A 20,213-nucleotide genomic window follows, 5' to 3' on the forward strand; every position below is an offset into this window, starting at 1 on the left:
TCATCATGGTTCATTATCAGAGGAAGTCAGAGCAGGAACTCACACAGGGCAGGAACCTGGAGGCAGGAGCTGAGGCAGAGGCCGTGGAGGAGTACTGCTCACTGGCTTGCTCTCCATGGCTTGCTAAGCCTGCTTTCTTATAGAACCCTGGGCCAAATTGTCCAGGCATGGTCCCATTCACAATGGGCTGGGTTCCCCTCCCCCCAAATCATGAATTTTAAGAAATATTCTACATGCTTGCCTACAATCTCTTAATTGAGGTTTCCTCCTCTCCGACGACCATAGTTTGTGTCAAGTTGACATAAAACCAGGCATCACAGGCTCTTACATAAAAATGAAGTCTCCAATACCAGGGACTGGGGTATTGCTGTGACAGGTCTGACCATGCTTTGGTCTGCAAGAATGTGGATTTTGGATTTGGAAAGCAGTAGAATGCTGTAAGTGGGGGCTTAATTGGCTACCCTAGTAAGAATTTGGAAGACCTTGTTGCTGAGGGTGATTTGAACTGTGCAGACCTGGCCCAAGAGGGTTCAGTGGAGAGGGATTTCAGTATGTGGCCTAGAGACTGTCTTGTGGTATTTGGTGAATACTGTGGCTGCTTTTTGCCCTTGTCTAAAGATTCTACCTGAGTCTAAGATGAGGAGACTTCTACTACTTATATTATTGCATTGACAAAGGAAATCTCAAAAAAGCTCAGTAGAGACTTTATTCTTTGGTTAAGTCTCCTGAAATTTTGAACAAGCATAGCAAGCTTAGAAAGGAAAAATACAAAATATATAAAATACATAGTTAAAGTATTAAAGGGGAACAGGGAAGTGAAATGGAGCTGAATCCTATGTTCTAGGTGATAATAGATTAAGGGATTTGGAGGTAAGATCCCATCCAGCTAAGTTTAGATCCAGGCATGGTGGTATAAACCTTTAATTTAATCCTTTAATTTAAGAAGACAAAGCCAAGCAGATCTCTGAGTTCAAGGTTATCTTGGAACAAGGCAGGTTCTAGGTGAGGAAAAGCTTAAATCCAGGCATTGTACACACCTTTAATCCCAGCTTTACAGGAGACAGAGCCATGCAGATCTCTGAGTTCAAGGTCAATCTATGGAGCAAGTTCCAGGACAGCCAAGCTTAGGCAGTGAGGGAGTTGGAAAACAGGAAGCTGGTAATAGAATAAAAGGGGCCATGTTCCATCCCCAGCAAGCATCAGAACATGGCAGCTTCAGCCTTGTGGCTCTGGCTTTAGAGTGAAAAATAGAAGGGGCTGCTGGGACAATTGATGCTGATTAGCTGTAGCTGAGAATTAGCAGTGATTAAGAAGAGACCAGCATCACTGAGGTGAAATCTTCTGGGAAGTGTTTCCTGAGAGCACAGAGGCTGTATTCCAGAGATAGCCAAGGCTGTACCTCATGCTGCGGCTGTACTTGGTAATGTTTAAGAATTACCCAGGTGGTACTGGTTTTGAAGGCATGAAGGGGTCATGAAGAGCAGCTGAGGCTTGACACTGTGAGAGGCCAGGGAAGGCCACTGGTGAAGGTGCAGCCTCAGTTATAGTTGATGGCCCAGGACTGAAGAGGTCATGCAAAGAAGTTGAGGCTTGGCACCATGAAGAGAGCCTATGGGAGGCTATTGGTGAAGTCTAGTTACAGGGAAGACCCCAGTGTATTGGAGATGCCAGTACCATGGGATGACCACCAAGAACAGCAGCAGAGTAGTGGAGTGGATCAACCTGATCTTAGAGTGCTACAGAGCGCAGAGCTGGAGAAGTGACACCAGCCCTTAGGAGGAGCCCAGAAGATCATGTGTGTAACCCAGACATTGGAACAAGAAGCTGTAACTTTGAAGTTGCCTTGGAGACCCCAAGATGTTTGAGATGCCAGGGCTGTGGGCTATCTGCTGAGGAAAACTGCTAACAGAGTCACAATATATCTCTGAGGAATACTGCTAACAGAGAGTGGGACCAGCCCAGGAAAAGAAGTTTGTTGCATTCAACAAAGATGAAAAGGGAGTCAGAGATCTGAACACTGCTTTGACATCAGGCATGGAGATGCAGTTTGGAGTTTGCCCAGCTGGTTCCTGTCTTGGTTCCGGGATTACAGTTAAGTGATTGGATGGATCTCAGAAGAGACTTTGAACTTTGGACTTTTAACATTGTTGATACTGCTATAGAGTATGGGGACTTTGGAAGTTGGAATAAATGCACTTTTTGCTATGGCTAGATATGACCCCTATGGACTCATGTGTTTGAACAGATCTATGGGGCCCAGGGAGCGGCACTATTTTGACATGTGGCCTTGTTGGAGTAGGTGTGTCACTGTGGGTGTGGCTTTAAGACCCTCCTCCTGGAAGCTTCCTGGAAGCCAGTCTTCCACTAGCAGCCTTCAGATGAAGATGTAGAACTCTCAGCTCCTCCTGCACCATGCCTGCCCGGATGCTGCCATGTTCCACCCTTGATGATACTGCACTGAACCTCTGAGCCTGTAAGCCAGCTCCAATTAAATGTTGCTCTTATAAGAGTTGCCTTGGTCATGGTGTCTGTTCACAGCAGGAAAACCCTAAGACACAGGTATGTAATGTGAGTAAAAGTCTAGTGTCACAGCACTTTCATGTGTGTGCCTGAGAGACTTCGCAGTTCACATGCTTCATGGAAGAGCTAGTTCTTTGAAATCTTTGGTTTGTAAAGATGCTTTGCAGTCCTTAGGAAGGCTTGTCATTAGGTTGTTTTCTTTTCACTCTGCTAGTCTGACTCCTATGTGTGTGTGAGCTGATTTCTGATTAGAGGTTCTGTGTGCTCTCCCTCCTACCACAAGGGGGAGTGTGCATATGAAACCCAAGAGAGCTGCCATGATCTGTCTTAACACTCTGAGCATCACCCCTCTAATTCCTTGGCTGCTGCTCTGTTTCTGGCTAACTCTCCTTTGCCACCCAGTCTCATCACACTGGGGTCACGTCGGGGGTCAGACATACTTTCCTGGTATCCAGAGACACATACAGAAGACACATAACGCTGTCAACATCCCCACTCTCATCCAGAGTCACAGGCCCCGCGATGCCTAAGGGGAGAGAAGGAGAGAGAGTGTACGTTGGGGACTGTCATTGGCTTTAGGCGTGATACCAGTTGGATCCTGATGAAGAGTGTAAAATGGATTCAAATCACTCTATTATATTCTTACCAGATACATGGCTCTTCCTTGCTTCTTGCCCCTAATAATTGTGATTTGTGAAGGCCATTTTTTATGGGGAATGTTCATTGAGAAGGAAAATGCTCTCCCTCCACTTAGGATGTGGCAGGTTAACAAGTTGCTCAATTGTCCACACTACCCAAGAATGTTAGTTAAACCAGTGGCCCAGCGCATAGGCCGCAGCGTGGTCTACAAAGAACAAAATCACTAACATTCGGTGCCTAAAACACTAAAAAAGATACTTGTTTGTCTTTCAACTTTCTAACTGTGACATAATAGTACTGCAGACTGACCATACAGAATGTGTGCTTAGGTGGGAAACCTTTACATGTTCAACAGAACAGCTCACTTCTGGGGTGTCCAGTCAGTGCAGCTGGAAAGGGGTCTTCCTGAGTCCAGTCCCCAGAACCCACATGATAAAAGGAGAGACCCGACTCCCACAAACTGTCCTCTGACCTCTGCACAGGGAATGCTCACGTGCGTGCACAACCCAAAATAAACAAATAAATATAAATTTAAAAAATGAAACCTAACACTTCTTTCACATTTACCAGACACCAACTCTGTGCTAAGGTAGTCTGCACATCTGCCATTTTCTTCTCTTCAGAACGTCATGACATAGAAACTGTTGTTTCTATTTTACTGATGAGAAATAATTTTAGACTTAGACTAATAATTCAGACTCAGGGCTATTAGAATTTTCTCAGAGCCATAGTGACGGGTGACTAAGCTAAGACAAATACATGTCTCCTGCCTCTGAGCCCATGACAGTGGTCACCGGGACACTTGACTGACCGTGGATAGCATTCTGTAAGTTCCTGGCAGAACTCGGGACACATGGGTGGTCACTGCGTGTCTCTGTGCATCTTCAGGGAAGCAGAAACCATGTTCTCTTCAGGCCACAGCCGTGGGCACAGCTCTTAGACCAGGTAGTAATCTAATCATTGTCTGTCTTCTGGAGCCAACAACCAACGGACTCACTTTGGTTTAGACAAAGGTTTTGCAGGGCAAGACTTTAAGATAATTTCTTTTTTAAAAAAAGATCTATCTATCTATCTATCTATCTATCTATCTATCTATCAATCATATATAAGTACACTGTAGCTGTCTTCTAACACATCAGATCTCATTACAGATGGCTGTGAGCCACCATGTGGTTGCTGGGAATTGAACTCAGGACCTCTGGAAGAGCAGTCAGTGCTCTTAACTGCTGAGCCATCTTTCCAACTCCCAGATAATTTCTCAAAATGAAATTTCTTTATAATCTTTGAGATTTGAGACAGAGAAGCTTCAAGAGGAGCTTGCAGCATGGGTGTGTCAATCTAAAAGTTGGAGGATTGGTGGGGGCGGGGGATAGAGGCTTAAAATAGGAAAGGAAGGGAGATATATTAAAATATGAAGAGATAAAAATAAAGCTTAAAAAATAAAAATTGAACCTAAGGCATAAGAGCAGAAAGGAGATTGAGACGGGTTACTTTGCGCGCTGTGTGAGCATGCGCGTGTGTGTACGTATACGGGTGAGTGCGTGCGCGTGTGCGTGTATGTGTGTGTGTGCACGTGTACGTGTGTGTGTGTGTGTGTATTAGGGGGCCAGGAGACAAGAGGATAAGGATGGAGAAGAGAATCTACTAAAACCCACTTCATTTGAAAAAGGCTGTAATGTATCTTATATGCTAACTTACAAAATAAAAGTAAACCTCTAGTATTTCTCTTCTTGCAGGCAGCACGCCTTTACTCGTAACAACGCTCTGTGGTGAAAACCTACTCAGGTGTATAGCCCTGACCTATGTGCTCACTCTGCAACACCCCGTGAACGTGTAGCACGGCGGCAGCAGCATGGGCTGCGGTCTAGTTATGCATCACAGCGCCCCCTACAGCTTACGCAATGGCCTTTCCTTCCATTGAATCCCAGTGTCTTTAGCAATTGAAGCATCAACCTCTGGTTGTCGCCTGTCTTGGTGGTCTCCTGATGCCCCCTCCCTCCCAAAGCCTGCATTTCTTCGACTTTATTGATTGATCCTATGAGACAGGTACCTTGAAAAGTGAGATTCCTGAATGCATGAGCAAACTTGGAACCGATGACAGATTCTCCATTTTCAAGAAACGTCTGCAGCACGTGTCCAAACAACAGGGTTCCCTCCAAATAAGCGAGAGAAAAGTCACTTCTTCCCTAGATGAGAAGGAAAAAAATCTCTTTTAACGAGAAAAGGGGGTGGGTGGAGCCTGGAGTAGATATTCTTGGGATACGTGATCAAACAAATTCAGGAGACCTAGATTGTGGTGCTCGGGCCAGGGCTCTGCTGTCCCAGTTTCGCCTTCTCGTGGGATTAATAGACAAGAGCTCTGCCTTTAGAGGAGGACTAGAAGGCGGGTGCCTCCCTCTCGTGGACGGTGAAATATACAAGGTAGCTAAGAAAGTCAGATCCGACATTTTAACATCCTTCTGGGACTTCATGCAGAAGTGCCATTTGCTTTAAGTTAATGTTTTCACTAGAGTGTAAAAGAGAAAACCAGAGCCCAGAAAATAGCCCCGCCTCCGGTCCCCAGCGCGGGATGTGAGGCGGTTGGCTCTTGCCACTGACTGTGCTTTGAAGCTGGTTCTAACAGGGTGTCACTTCAGGCCTCTAACCTCTGACCTGGCTAAATAACAGAGTTAGCATCCCTCTGTCTGTGCATCTGCTGCATGATGGTCGTGTCCGGATTAGGAATTGAAAGTTCTTGCCCCACTGCAGCCAGACAGGTTCTGTTCCCTCATGCACTTTGGAGCTCCCTTCTGTCCGAGCCACGGGGCAACTCAAGTTCTTTGCATTTGGAATACATTTTGCAAAAAAACCCATTAACAACAATGACAACAAGAAAAGCTCCTGGTTTGTCTTTTGTTTGTTTTCTCTGAAGTCATCATTTCATTACATTTATTTTTGATGCACGTGGTGGTAAGGACAACTTCTGGGACTCCTGCCTCTCCTTCCATTTTGTGGGACCCTGGGATGGAGGGACCCAGGTGAGCATGTGAGCAGGTGTCTGTATCCACTGAACCATGTGGCCAGCCCGCAAAGATCATCGCTTCACGGGATGAACTAGAACTCAGTGAAGATCTTTCATTAAAGGAGCATACGGCCCCTAATTTCGGCAGCTCCTCGACCTGGAGCACGTGGAGCAGGTGGTTTAGGAAGAGGGGCGATGCTCACCTTCCTTACGGTGCTTAGGTATGCACTCATCATTGCATGGTTGCTTGTGGGTCTCCGGACCACTCACCCCCTCATCGATTTCTATAGCCTCTCTCCACTGAGAGCAGAAGGCGGGTGACAAACTGCATCGCACTAAAGCTCAGTGACTGGGGGAGCCTAATGTGTCTTAGGAGCTCTGCAGTATAATAAGGTGACCATGACTTAATGGGTAAGTGGCGGCCTTTATTCTGGGACAAGTGCCAAACTAGGTAGGATACAGAGACAGCAAGAATACATTGTTATCCCTTTGGACAGTGGCCGACTTCATTATGATGGATGACACTGTAAAGTCTCCACCGATGAGTGCTTATTTCTAAACAGAGCCCGAGGGCCCGAGTTCAGATCCCCGGCACCCTTGTAAAAGGCTAGAGGTAGTGGTTCACATCTGTCATCCCAGCACTGGGTGGGTGGGGCTTGGGGCCAGAGCAGGCATAGAGGCGGGAGCTCTTTAGCCAGCTACATCCCTGATCTCCAGGTCCACTGGGAGCCTGTCTTAAAATTTACATACAGAGGACTAGAGAGATGGCTCCATGGTTAAGAACACTCGCTACTCTTGCAGAGGACCTGAGTTCAGTTCCCAGCACCTAAGCAACTCACAACTGCCTATAACTCTAGCTTTAAGGGATCCGGTGACTTCTTCTGGCCTTGGCAAGCATCCTCACACACATGGTATTCTCTCTCTCTCTCTCTCTCTCTCTCTCTCTCTCTCTCTCTCTCTCTCACACACACACACACACACACACACAAGTAGATAGATAGATAGATAGATAGATAGATAGATAGATAGATAGATAGATAGAAAGCAATCAATAGAGGAAGGTAATATTCACTTTTATCTTCCACATGAATGTGTACACACAAACACATACACATCTGCACAATGAACACACATACACACACATATATACACATACACACACACATATACACACACATACACACATATATATACACACACACATATATATACACATACACACACATATATATACACATACACACATATATACACATACATACACATATATGCACACACACATATATACACATACACACATGCTAAAAAAAACTTACTTGCAAATAGAAGAAACTGAGTCTGAAAAGGAGACTAATTACTTTGCTCTGCATTATCGCTAACGAACACTCATATAAATACACACAGAGACAACTCACCGATGAAAACCTCTCAGCGACAGAGGCGTTGGAGGTGGACTTTTGAGAAGGCAGTGTCAGGACGAGGACGTTGTCCATATACTCAGGAGCTATGGTGTCGTCCTCAAAGTAATGGTTACTAACGTAAAAACACAGGTTCTTCATAAAAATTAGCACCCCATAGAAATGGAAATTTCCCAACTCATACAAATTGTGACATAAGCTTGAAAAACCATGGTGGTGTGGTTGTTTTAAGTGTGGCCGTCAGCAAAGCTTTCTACTTTCCCCAGTTCTAATTCCCTTCTCCCCCTGCTAAAGGGAATGAGAGGATTTAGGTGCTCTTGCTATTAACTGAGGGTAGAAAGGAACTCATTATACCGACCCTTTGAGGCGAAGTTTGTATTGGCTGTTAAATCCTAATGACCCTTGATTTCTGCAGGAAAACTTTCTTTTCCTTAAGTATGCAAAACAAGTTGAAAATACCGGGATATGGGATATGGAGTTATTTTGCACAATGCAGTCATGTAGGACGCTACCATCTGTTCAGGGAAGAACTGATAACAGCAAATTAAAGACATTTTCTCTGATAAGGTGCATAGCTCAGCTTGTGTGTGTGTGTGTGTGTACATTCATGTATGTGAATGCAGACACAGTTGCACCATGGCCACACCAGTACAGGTCACAGGACAACCCTAGCTGTAAGTCCTTGCCCCCTAACTTGTTGAGACAGGTCTCTTTTGTTGTGACTGTGAGCTTCAGGGTGTGGGACTAATCAGCTTGTAGGATGTGTATCATCAACCCATCGACAACACTGGGCACACTGTACACTGAGATCCCTCTGAACATCCCAGGGTTTCTGTGTTTCCTAATCACACGGTTGTTTTAATGCACAGACAGGGTGGCTCAACTGAACGGCTAGAATTAGGGAGACCACCATTTCAGACTCAATCTGCTTGGTGCTGACCACTGTATTAGCTCGTACGTTCACATCATTGATCTTACCCTAAAAGACGGGCACCCTGATTTTCATTTTACAGTGAGACTTAATCTCAAAAATGCCAACAAATTCCCACACAATCCCAAGCGGCAGAGTTACAAGCCAAGCACAGTAGGCTTACTCAGTCTGCCTTTGCTCTGGAAACAGACACGTGTTCCTGGAGCAGGAGTCACAAAGGAAAGCCAGAGAATGGCTGAGAACGAAATCATACCCAGCGGCCGCTGCCGCACTGACAGCTCCCTCCCCAGAACAAACCGCTAGCGTGAGGGTGGGCGGGAAATGCTGAGAACATTGCCCTCTTTCCTAAATGTCTGCAGCGAAAGAGCTGGCTAGACAGATCGCTTATCTTCAGGAACACTCCACCGCGCCTGCACTTCCGGTCTCCCTCACTCCCTCTCCTCTCATGCAGGCACGTGTGTTTAGTATCGGGGATGACTAGGCAGATCCAGGAGAGCCCCTGCCGCAGATGAAGGCACGCGGGTAATGATTAATGACCCGGGGAGATAAGTGGGTCGTATGATGCACCCGCTGGACAAGGGGCACAGGTGTACCGCTGGCTCCTCCCCCAGGTGTGCTCTAACTTAAGTACTGCTTTTGGTGCTGTTAGTAAAGTGGCTCCTCTCTGTCTGTCTGTCTGTCTGTCCCTGTCACCCCCTCTTTCTCTTGAGGTTTGCTCTGCTCAGTGACAGAGAAGCACAGAGGAAGGGACCATCCCTGTGTAACTGTTCCACCAAGGATGAAGAATAACTGTACAGATCAGATCTCCTTGGCTTCAACTTTAGTCTTTCCAAAGGTGGCTGAAGTAAAAACTAACCTGAGGCCAAAGACCATTGGCAACTAAAGCACAAAGCGAGAGACCTATCTCCCCAGGGAGACCATTGTTGAGTCCTTAGCTGCTGGACTGTTTCCTGAACAAGGAGGTTAGTACACTGTGTGCATCTAGACCTCCCAGACAGTGGACTGCATATTTGGATGCCTGTCAGGCATCGTTGGGAATACATTTCTGCTTAAGGTCTCAGATGATTAGGTAAACGCAAAGGTATTGTGAGAAAGGAATAGGAGAGAGACTTTAGCATCATGGCGTCATACAAGACAGAAGGGGCGGCTTTAGTAGCCACTGACAGGCTTTCTTCTGAAGGGAGGAGGCGTTCCTGAGCTTGATACCAACCTGAACAGATCTACCAGGATGACCACGGTGTCGTCAGCCACTTTGACGTCACCTTTCACATTGTAGAAGTTTTCTGGCGTGCCACACATAACAATCACTGGAAGAAAGAAAGTAAGACAGAGTGACAGGTGATGGAGGACACATCAGGCAGGAGTGACAGTTTTCCTGATTTGAGCCTGACATATTTGTGTTATCTGTGGTTATTATGTTTCCTTCTTTCCTTCCTTCTTCCATCCATCCATCCAGCCAGCCCTCTCTCCCTCTTCTTTCTTTCTTTCTTTCTTTCTTTCTTTCTTTCTTTCTTTCTTTCTTTCTTTCTTTCTTTCTTTCTTTCTTTCTTTCTTCCTTCCTTCCTTCCTTCCTTCCTTCCTTCCTCTCTCTCTCTCTCTCTCTCTCTCTCTCTCTCTCTCTCTCTCTTTCTTTCTTTCTTTCTTTCTTTCTTTCTTTCTTTCTTTCTTTTCTTTGAGACAGGGTTTCATTGTATATTCCAGACTGACTTTGAACTTACTACATAGTCCAGGATGGCTTCTAATTCATAGCAATCCTCCTGCCTCAGCTTCTGAGTGCTAGGATTTCTGGCAGGCAACATCACACCTGTCTCTCATTTTACCTTTTTAAAGATTAATCTCAATTCCCAAAAGCTCTTCTGCCTCATTTTGCATTTAGTTCCAGAGTCCAAATCGAACTGTGTGGAATCTCTAAAACAGATGGTGATCCCAAGGGGGCTAAGGGATAGAAGATGCTAGAAAATCTCCCTGAGTAAGACTCATGTTTATGAGCCCTGCTACATTCAGTGTGGAGTCTATCGCACTAGGTGGAAGTGATTCCAAGTGCTATTTTCTTCAATGGGTGGCCCACACCTCATCATCTGTATGCGTGTTTGAAAGGGGAATGTGAGAATAATTTATAATATCCTCTTAAGCAGCTATCTTTGGGCTGTGACTGTATGTGCCTGTACCTAACCACTCTGAGCCTTTACCAGGAATCTAGCTGCTGCCTGTATGTGGTTTATGTGTGGAAAGAGCTACAGAGGACACTTAGATTTGTGCTGTTTAGAGATAGGGTCTCACTATGTAGATGGCCATCCTGGAATTTGCTACATAGAATAAGCTGTTCTCATGCCATCTCCCAAATACTGGGATTAACAAAGGGGCGTGCAGGGTGTGCAGGGCTGATGAGATGGCTCAGTGGTTAAGAGCACTGATTGCTCTTTCAAAGGTCCTGAGTTCAAATTCCAGCAACCACATGGTGGCTCGCAACCATCTGTAATGAGATCTGACGTCCTCCTTTGGTGTGTCTGAAGACAGCTACAGTGTCAATAAATAAATCTTTAAAACAAAAAACAAAGAGCATTCATTACCACATAGGCGGGCGGTGGTGGCACACACCTTTAATCCCAGCACTTGGGAAGCAGAGGCAGGCAGATTTCTGAGTTTGAGGCCAGCCTGGTCTACAGAGTGAGTTCCAGGACAGCCAGGGCTACACAGATAAACCCTGTCTCAAAAAAACAAAACAAAACCAACCAAACAAACATTACTACATAGGTTTTTCTTAGATCTTTTTATATGCTGTGCCACTCACATGACTTGTAAACTCTTTAAGATCATGAAAGGCATTTTCTCTCCCCACCCAACTACCACCTCCATATCTTGGTTAACTGGTAAGTTCCTAAAATAACAAATACTTGGTTATAGCAGTAAGAGACTGTTTGAATAATGTCGGGCAGCTTGCCAGGTGAGGGTCTTCCCTTATAGAAAATCACCACAATTCGTTCATTGCTTCTGACGTGCTCTTGCTTGGCAAGGGAATTCCACAAGGTACAGCAGATGGTTTAATAGCATGATGAGAACGCTTTTATCCATTAGTCCTTCACAGGCAGCCTCCAGCTCACTGGACATGTGAGATCTGCACCAGGAAACTGAGGACGTAAGATCATCTTTGCTTGTCCTTGCGATTCTGCTAAGAGGCTATGTAACAATCGTTCTGGTCAGCAGATCACGGTTGAAAATGTTTGAGGTCTAGTCACAGATGCAGTAATACACTGGATTTCTCATGGGGTAAAAACTCAAACACTACCCAGTGGTAATTGAGAGCCTGTATGAAGGAAGCCAGATGGCGACTGCCAAGGTGGACACTTCTCACAGAGTAGCCCTAGTACATTACAGGGAATTTTGAAAGACAAAGAACCCAGAAAAAAATGGCATCTTGGTTGTTAGAAGCTGCAGGGTGAAGCAAGCAGCTTAACAAGATCTGGGAACACTCAGTTCGCTGGGGCATTCGGGCCCTGAGTTTCTAGAACAGGGTTGGGTGCTTTGACACGCAAGAGCACATCCGAAGTAAAGAACAAATTGCGATAATTTCCTATAAGGGAGAGTCAAATAATCACTTGCTGCCATGACTAAGTATTTGCTATTTTAAGAACCTGCCAGTCAACTAAGATCTGGGGAGCAAGGGGAGCATGAAACTATTCATACTCCTAAAGTTTGTGGACAGAGACAAAATGGAGAACTGCCCTGTTACACAGTTGACCCAGGTCTTGGTGGATTTATGAAGGCTGGATATTAGGTTAATATCTATGTTCATTTCATCAGTGCTTTATGTCACTTTTTTCTCTCAGGGAGTTAGGTTTTAGTCAACAGAAATGTCAATATGGCGAAGTTGTTTGCAAACATACAACTTGGGGGCAGGCAGTAAGGGCAATGCTACAGAGACAGATTGTCCTGAAGGACTCTGGGGGAGGCTGTGGTCATGAGGAAGGTTCTGTTGTTGTCTTACCATTGCTCTTTCTGTTGTGGCCCATTAAGATTTCCTGGAACTGTTCGCTGCGTCTCAATACATCCTTGAAGCTGAGCACCTCAGAAAAATAGGACACTCCAGCCTCCAGAGCGTTGAGGTACCTGGAGCAGGGAGAAGAGAAGCTTCAGCTTGGCTTTGCTTCAGCCACCTTCAATCGTCCATCTGTCTGTCTGTCTGTCTGTCTATCTATCTATCTATCTATCTATCTACCTACCTACCTACCTACCTATCTATTTCTGTGCTGGAATCTTTATCTAACACTCTGGTCCTCTGTTAATAGACAGTACGCACCAAGATGCCGTTGCTTTGTATTGTGGATATCTAGTCTAGGCAGAGTATGGGGGTAGGGGAGTTTTAGGGGCTCTTTTTGTGTGTACAAGCTGTAAACATTTGAGGGGTTCCTTCTACTGTTTCCCTACTGCTAAAGCAAGAAGGTTCTAGCCTGAGCTATAGCCCAGAAGCCTCTGAAACTATACAGTATAAAACTCCAGAGCTAGTAAAATGATGGCTGTTCTTGTGTGGACTGGATGTTTGTATATTCCAGTTTCACACCAAGTTTCTAGGGTGAGTTCCTGGGGTTGGCTGCCACGGGTTCCCAGATGCTCATGCCTAGTGACACCCTATCTTGATCCTCTAAGGCCTCCGTGGAGAGAGACGGTAGAACCAACTACCTTCCCAAGTCACCTCTGCCACTTTTCCTGGAGTTTCAGGAGCTTACAATATTTTAAAATGATGTTTCATCTATAGATGCTGTGGTGGGTATGCATGTGTAAGTATACATGCATGTGTCACACAGCACATGTGTGGCAATCAGTTGACAACTTGCAGGAATGGGTTCTTTTCTTCCACCACATGAGTCCCAGGGATTAAGGTCAGGTCACCAGGCTTGGGCAGCAAGTCCCTTGCACACTGAGCCACCTTTCAGGCACAGATTTATGCTTTCTCCTAGGACTTGTTCTCATGAAAATGTGAGCGACATCATTTCTAACTGCTTCTTGGTTTGGGCAGAACACACGTTCTCCCATGTTCTATCTTCCACAGCAGTGCAGAAGCACTGATCTCTAGATTTCATTTGTATCCTCTAGAAAGAGGAGCCTATGTATTTGTCTTTAGAGGATTTACCACAGGGGTATCATGAAGACTAAAAAGAATTGACTTTCATTGGTCAGAGTGCTGCAAATGTGGTCTACACTGAGTGCTCGCGCAATGCTTGATTGGCTTTCCCACTCTGATGAGTAAGAAAGCGTCCCTGATGAAGGCGACATTTCTTCATGGGGATGGTTAACAGCCTTCCTTACCAGAAACAATCTTCAGGCTCCGATCCGTTCTTGTAAACATATGAAGTGTTCCAGGAAAAGGTTTTGAAAGATGCATTGTTGACTTTCCAGAAATCTACCAAGAAGTACATCAGCTTCCTGGCTGGAGGCAGGATCCTGGTTAGGGTTTCCTTATAATCACAGGACAATCCAAAACTTCCAGCGGAAATCATGGGGTAGTTTGACTCTGTGTCAAGACTGTGCCAAAAGCGAGAGAGGAACCAATGCTAGGGTTAACTCCAATGGTGCAGAGGGAGCCTCCTTCCTCCTGTTTAACACGCAGGCATGAATAGTAGGAATGAAACGGGGACAGGAAAACGTGTGTCTGGGTGACCCTCTCACACAGGTGACTTTAAAAATAACAATGATTGCCCACAGTCTGTGTTCACAGTGGAATAACTACATGCTGGATCACGTTAACATATTTCCACATGACTTCTCATACTCTCTGGGCTGGGAACTGTGAGCCTGGAGGGAGGATTGAAAACTGCATGCTAAGCAACCACAGCCACTGTGGTGGTTGAGCGCCTTTCTCTGTCAACTTGACACAAGCTAGAGTTCTCTGGAAAGAGGGAACAACACTTGAGGAACTGCCTCCATCAGGTCGGACTATAGGCAAGTCTATGAGGCATTTTCTTGATTGATTATTTAGGTGGGAGAGCCCAGCCCAATGTGGGCAATCTCACCCCTAGGCTGGTGGTATAAGAAGTCAGGCTGAGCAAGTGTGTGGAGCAAGCCAGTATGCAGCATCCCTCCATGGCCTCTGCATCGAGTCCTGCCTCTGGGTTCCTGCCCTGAGTTCCTGTCCTGACGTCTCTCCTTTATGTACCTTTATGTACTGTGAGCTGAAATAAATCCTTTCCTTCCCAAGTTGCTTTTGGCCATGGAATTATTGCGGCAAACTAGAAGACCCTTCATAATTGTGATCAGGCTGGAAGTGTACCTATGCCTTTTCTTCCTGCCTGTGCCTGATTTGTCACTCTGCGTTGGCTAGTTTTATGCCAACTTGACAAAAGCTAAGTCATGTGAGAGGAGCAAACCTCAACTGAAGAAATGTCCCCATAAGACTCGGCTGTGAGACGGCCTGTAGAGCATTTTTTTAATTAGTTATTAATAGGGGAGGGTCCAGCCCATCATGGGTGGTGCATCCCTGGCCTGGTGGTCCTGGGTTCTACAAGAAAGCAGGCTGAGCATTCCATGGGGAGCAAGCCAGTACAAAGCACTCCTCCATGGCCTCGGCATCAGCTCCTGCCTCTGGGTTTACACCGGTTTAAATTCCTACCTTGGCTTCCCTCAACAAACTGTGATTCAAGATATGTAAGGGAAAGGCAGTCCAGTGACCAGTCAAATTTGGGATCCAGCTCAAGGGGAGGCTCCAAGGCCTGACACTATTACCGACGCTGTGGAGTGCTTACAGACAGAAGCCTAGCATGGCTGTCCTCTAGGAGGCCCAACAAGCAGCTGAGTGGGACAGACACAGATACTTATACCCAACACTTGGCAGCATATACTACTGGTATGGGGTTCCCTATACAAATACAGCAGAGGACTGCCAGGTCTGGCCTCAATGGAAGAAGACACGCCTAACTCTCGAGAAACTTGAAGCTCCAAGGAGTGGGGAGGCCTAGCCGGGGTAGGGGGAGTATCTCTTGGAGATGGGAGCAGGAGGAATGGGATGAAGAACTGTGGGAGGAGGACTGGGGGGGGGGGAAGCAACTGGACTGTAAATAAAAGTAATAAAAATATATAAGTCAGATAAACCTTTGCTTCCCCAGGTTGCATTTGGTCATGTTTCATCACATAAATAGAAACCCCAACGGAGATACTGTCTGTCTCCAACACAAAACTCAGACTTTTTTCATGAAGTTATTTCTGCAATTGAAACTCAACCCTCAAGCAGATGTGACCATTGTTTTCTGTACAAGTCTGCATCCTCTCCCTCTCTCCCTTCTCGCTCCCTCCCCCTTTCCCTGTTCTCTCTCTCTCTCTCTCTCTCTCTTTCTCTCTCTCTGTTTCTCTGTCTCTGTCTCTCTCTGTCTCTCTGTCTCTGTCTCTGTCTCTGTCTCTGTCTCTCTCTCTCTTCCTTGCATTATGTCTTGGCCAGTATCTCTCTCACCTCCATTTGGAAGGGCATATTTTACTCAATGTTTTTTTTTTCCTGCTTAACAAAACTAAAATGTCTTTGTTTAGAAAGCTCTCGCAGTAGTGAACCAGTTTCCCGGGTCCCCCCTTTCCATTTGAGCGACGTCATCGGCACCTGATCACGAGATAAGAACAAGATTCCATGTGTGTCTGTTTGGGTGTGGAAGGTGGGCTTGAAAATGCTTCTGTAGTGTGCCTGACGTGGTGTACTGAGCATCTGGGCAGCTGAGTTGCTGGGTGTGAGGCGACTTGCTGACTTCCAGCAGAAGCCGTTCGTGTCCTGTGAGACCCATGCTGGTCTCCTCTGGACCAGTAAACGGCATGTCTTTATTCAGAAGACTGAACAAGCAAGAGAAGGGCTAGTGGGAATTCTTGACAGGGAAATGTGAAGTTTGGCCAGGGAACGTACAACCTGGCAGAGCAGAGCCAGTTTCACTGAGTGAAATAAATTGAAGGGGTGGGGCCAAGATTTCTAATCCAAAAATAGATTTTCTATTCTACAATAGATCGAAGGCTTTTTTTTCTCTAAGCCATGAAGGATGTCATGTTATTTTTATTCATCTCAAATAAGTGCCTGGTTGTTTCCCCACATTTCCAAACCAGTGACACAACAGAGTTCTACTAAGGCCCTCTCCCTTCTGTCTGTGTCCTTCCCTCTGCCCACTTTGGGGAATTTCCTTTATTAAGCTTGAGTGATCCTCATAGCTTGCTCCTTCTAACACTCAGATATGGGGGGCTGTACCTGAGTAGCTTCTGCAGTCATTACACCCCAGTCAAAGTAGGAGGGCTCTGGGGAAGGGAAAAGGCAGTGACAGAGAGATGGCAAGGCACAGGGGGCCGACAGACATGCCTCTCTCTGTTGCCTTGACAACACTGTTTGTCTAATCATTTGACACTCAACCAAAGTACTTACTACATCTGGAAGGTGGAATACGTGCACGAGGGCCCCATGAGGGCGCAGCCCATCTTATGATCTCTCTGTAGGAGAAAAGAAAAATACCTAAGACAAACTCAATCCACCAACAGACAGAAAAGAGGCGGGTGGGAACTCTATGAGAAATGGGTTTCCAAGAGTCTGTGCGCAGAGTGGGGAGGAGCTTATTCAAAGTATGGAAATGGGAGGAGGAAGATTCTTGCTCACCTCCTTCTCTGTTGCTAACTCTGACCTTAAACAGGGTTTTAAGGAGTTCAGGAGAATTAAAAGCTCTTGAAAACCATGTAGATGTGAAAGATACCCCTTACTCTGTGCATCTTGTAAAAGGGCTTCCAAGGATTACAGATTGCAAGACTACAATACTAGAAGTTTCACAGCGACCTCATAGGTTGTATCATGGATGTCAGGATTTGTATACCATATCCACTACATGAATGCCACAGTGAGTCTCAGTCTTGGGGGGCTGGGCAGATTCTAGCATAGGTTTATTGAAGTCTAAGGGAGAAGAAATAGTGTGGATGTTTTTATTGACTAGTATTTCATCTTTTGAGGCTTGTTTGTTCATTGGTCCATTAACCTATAGGGTAGGGCTTTTTTATTTTGTTATTTTTAGTTCTTTGTATATGGTAGCTATTGATTCCCTGTCAAATGGCTAGCGATGATTTTTCTCTTATTATGAAGATTGCCTCTTCACCCAATTGACTGTTCCCTTTACTGTACAAATGCTTTGAATTTTTGTGGGTTTCCATTTGTTGATTGTTAGTTTTTAAATCTTGAATTAGAACCCTATTCAATGGCGTTTATCTTGAAGTGTTTTCTCTATTTTTCCCAGTTTAAGAGTTTCCAGCTTTTCATAAAGGTCTTGGGTCTATTTGGAGTTGGTTTTATTTCAGGTGAGAGATAGGGATCTAGCCTCATCTACCCATATGTGGATGCCCCGTCTTTCTATCACCATCTGTTGAAGAGGCTGCCTTCTGCCTTTTCTCCAATGCGTATTTTTCACAACTTTGTCTGAAGTCAGGGGATTACAACTGTGTAGTTTGATATCTGGACCTTCTATGTCATTTCATTGATCCGTGTATCTGTTTTTGTTCATATGGTTCTGTAGGATGACTTAAGTCGTATATGGAGATACTTCCAGCATTATTCTTTTGGTTACTTTGCTTGTGTGAGGTCTTTGTGCTTCCATATAAAACAAGTTTGTGTGTATGTGTGTGTGTTGTTGTTGCTGTTTCTATTTCTTTGAGGAATGACATCGTCATTTTAGTGTGCCTTGCATTGAATCTGTAAACTGTTTTTGTTAAAAGAGACATTTTTACAAAATTAATTCTTCCAATCCTTGAGCTCTTGAGGTCTGTTCAGTTGTCTGGTGTCCCTTCCAAGTTTTCTTCAGTGCTTGAGGTTTAACATGGTGGAAGCTTTTCACTTGCTTATTTAGGTTTGTTTCAAGGTATGCGGTCTAGGCAATTGTGAATGGGAGCATTTGGCGGATTCCTTGTATATTCCTAGAATACAAGAAGACTATGGGTTTTATGTTAATTTTGTATCAGGACATTTTACTCAAAGTGTTCAGCAGCTCTGAGAGTTTTCTGGTGGAGTCTTTTGGAGTTCTTACATATGGAATCCTCCATCTCTATCTATAAATAGAACACCTTGTCTTCTTCCTTTCCTACTTGCATCCTCCCCCCCCCTCTCTCTCTCTCTCTCTCTCTCTCTCTCATCTTATTGCTGTAGCTAAAACTTTCAACATTTTATCAGCAAGAATAAAAAATGTGGACGCCTTTGCCTCTTGTTTCTCATCTTTGTAGAACCGCTTCGAGTTTTCTTCATTTACTATGATATCAACCATAAGCTTATCATATGTATTGTTGGTTATATTGGGATATATTCCTTATACTTTTAATATCCTCAGGGCCTTATCATGGAGGTATGTTGGATTTTGTCAAATGCATACACTGAGATGGTAATATGATTTCTGTCCTTGAGTCTATCTATGTGATCTATTGTTTATTGATTTTTATTATTTATTATTAAACTATTCTAGGTCGTGACCCCTTTGGGGGTTGCATATCAGATATCCTGCATATCAGATATTTACATTAGGATTCCTAACAGTAGCAAAATGCTCCAGTTATGAAGTAGCAATGAAATAATGTTATGGTTGAGGTCAACACAACATGAGAAACAATTAAAGGGTCAAAGCATTAGGAAGGTTGAGAACTACTGGTCTAGGATGAAGCTAGGTTGATTACTGTGAATAGTTCTGGTGTGTGTGTGTGTGTGTGTGTTTGTCTGTGTGTGTATATGTGTGTGTGTGTGTGTGTGTGTGTGTGTGTGTATGCACACGTGCGCCTGGCTGTTTATAAGAATTCTAGGGGAGCAAACTCAGGAGTCCTCATGCTTACAGACAAGCACCGTACTGCCGGAACCATTTCCTCAGTTCTCTGGTATCTTCTTGAATTTAGTTGACAAGGTATTTTGTCTGTAGAATCTTTGTGTTTATGTTCATTGGCAGATTGGCAGCAGTTTTTTCTTGTTTTATTATATCTTTATCTGGTTTTGGTATCAGAACTGGCACCATACAAAGAGTTTGGAAGTGTTTATTCCCTTTCTATTTTATGGAAATAATTTGAGAAACTGATACTAGTTTTTTAATGTCTTGGTAGAATCCTGCATTGAATCAATCTGGACCTGGACTCTTTTATTTAGAAGATTAAAAAAAAACTTTTTTGCTTCAGTTCCATCGCTCCAATTTAAACATCTCTCTTTCAGTTGTTTATCTCATCTTACTCTAACTGTGTAGGTCATACAAACCTCAGGGTCTTAGGTTTTCCAGTCGATGAAGTTAGTTTTGAAGGCGGGCCCCTACAGTTTTCTGAACTTCATTGGTGTCTGCTGTGATAGTCTCCATTTTAATCCCTAAGTTTATTAATTTGGTTTCCCCCTCTTTCAGCTAGTTTATTGATCTTGTTTTATCTTTTCAAAGAACTTTTTGCTTTGTTGATCTTTGTATTTTATCCTTTCCTGCTTTATTAATGTGAGTCCTGATTTTAATTACCTGTCCACTGCTTGTTCCTGCTTCTCAAGGACTCTGAGATACATTATTAGGTTATTTGTGTGTGTGTATGTGTGTGTGTGTGTGATCCCTCTGATTTTTAAATGTAAGCACTCACAGTTATGAATTTCCCTCTCAGGAATGTGTTCATTGCTTCTCTCAGATTTTGGAATGTTGTGTCTTAATTTTCATTTGATTTTAGTAGTTTTAAAAAATTCCTCCTTAATGTCTTCAATAATTCATTGCATAAT

At 44.5% G+C, this 20,213-nt stretch overlaps 1 protein-coding gene across 1 annotated transcript in view; it reads right to left on the bottom strand.

The window, feature by feature from the left end:
* Positions 1–20,213, bottom strand: part of Gucy2c (guanylate cyclase 2C) — a 95,303-nt gene that overhangs the window by 52,871 nt on the left and 22,219 nt on the right. Inside the window, exons 5-11 of the mRNA XM_052172929.1 lie at positions 16,887–16,951; positions 13,814–14,029; positions 12,495–12,616; positions 9,720–9,816; positions 7,576–7,693; positions 5,210–5,345; positions 2,961–3,046 (exon numbers count right to left, since the gene is read on the bottom strand). Coding sequence (XP_052028889.1) covers positions 2,961–3,046; positions 5,210–5,345; positions 7,576–7,693; positions 9,720–9,816; positions 12,495–12,616; positions 13,814–14,029; positions 16,887–16,951 — 840 coding nt within the window. The remainder of the gene's footprint in view (positions 1–2,960; positions 3,047–5,209; positions 5,346–7,575; positions 7,694–9,719; positions 9,817–12,494; positions 12,617–13,813; positions 14,030–16,886; positions 16,952–20,213) is intronic.

Source organism: Apodemus sylvaticus, chromosome 2 (assembly GCF_947179515.1).
Source record: "Apodemus sylvaticus chromosome 2, mApoSyl1.1, whole genome shotgun sequence".
NCBI classification, from domain to species: Eukaryota; Metazoa; Chordata; class Mammalia; order Rodentia; family Muridae; genus Apodemus; species Apodemus sylvaticus.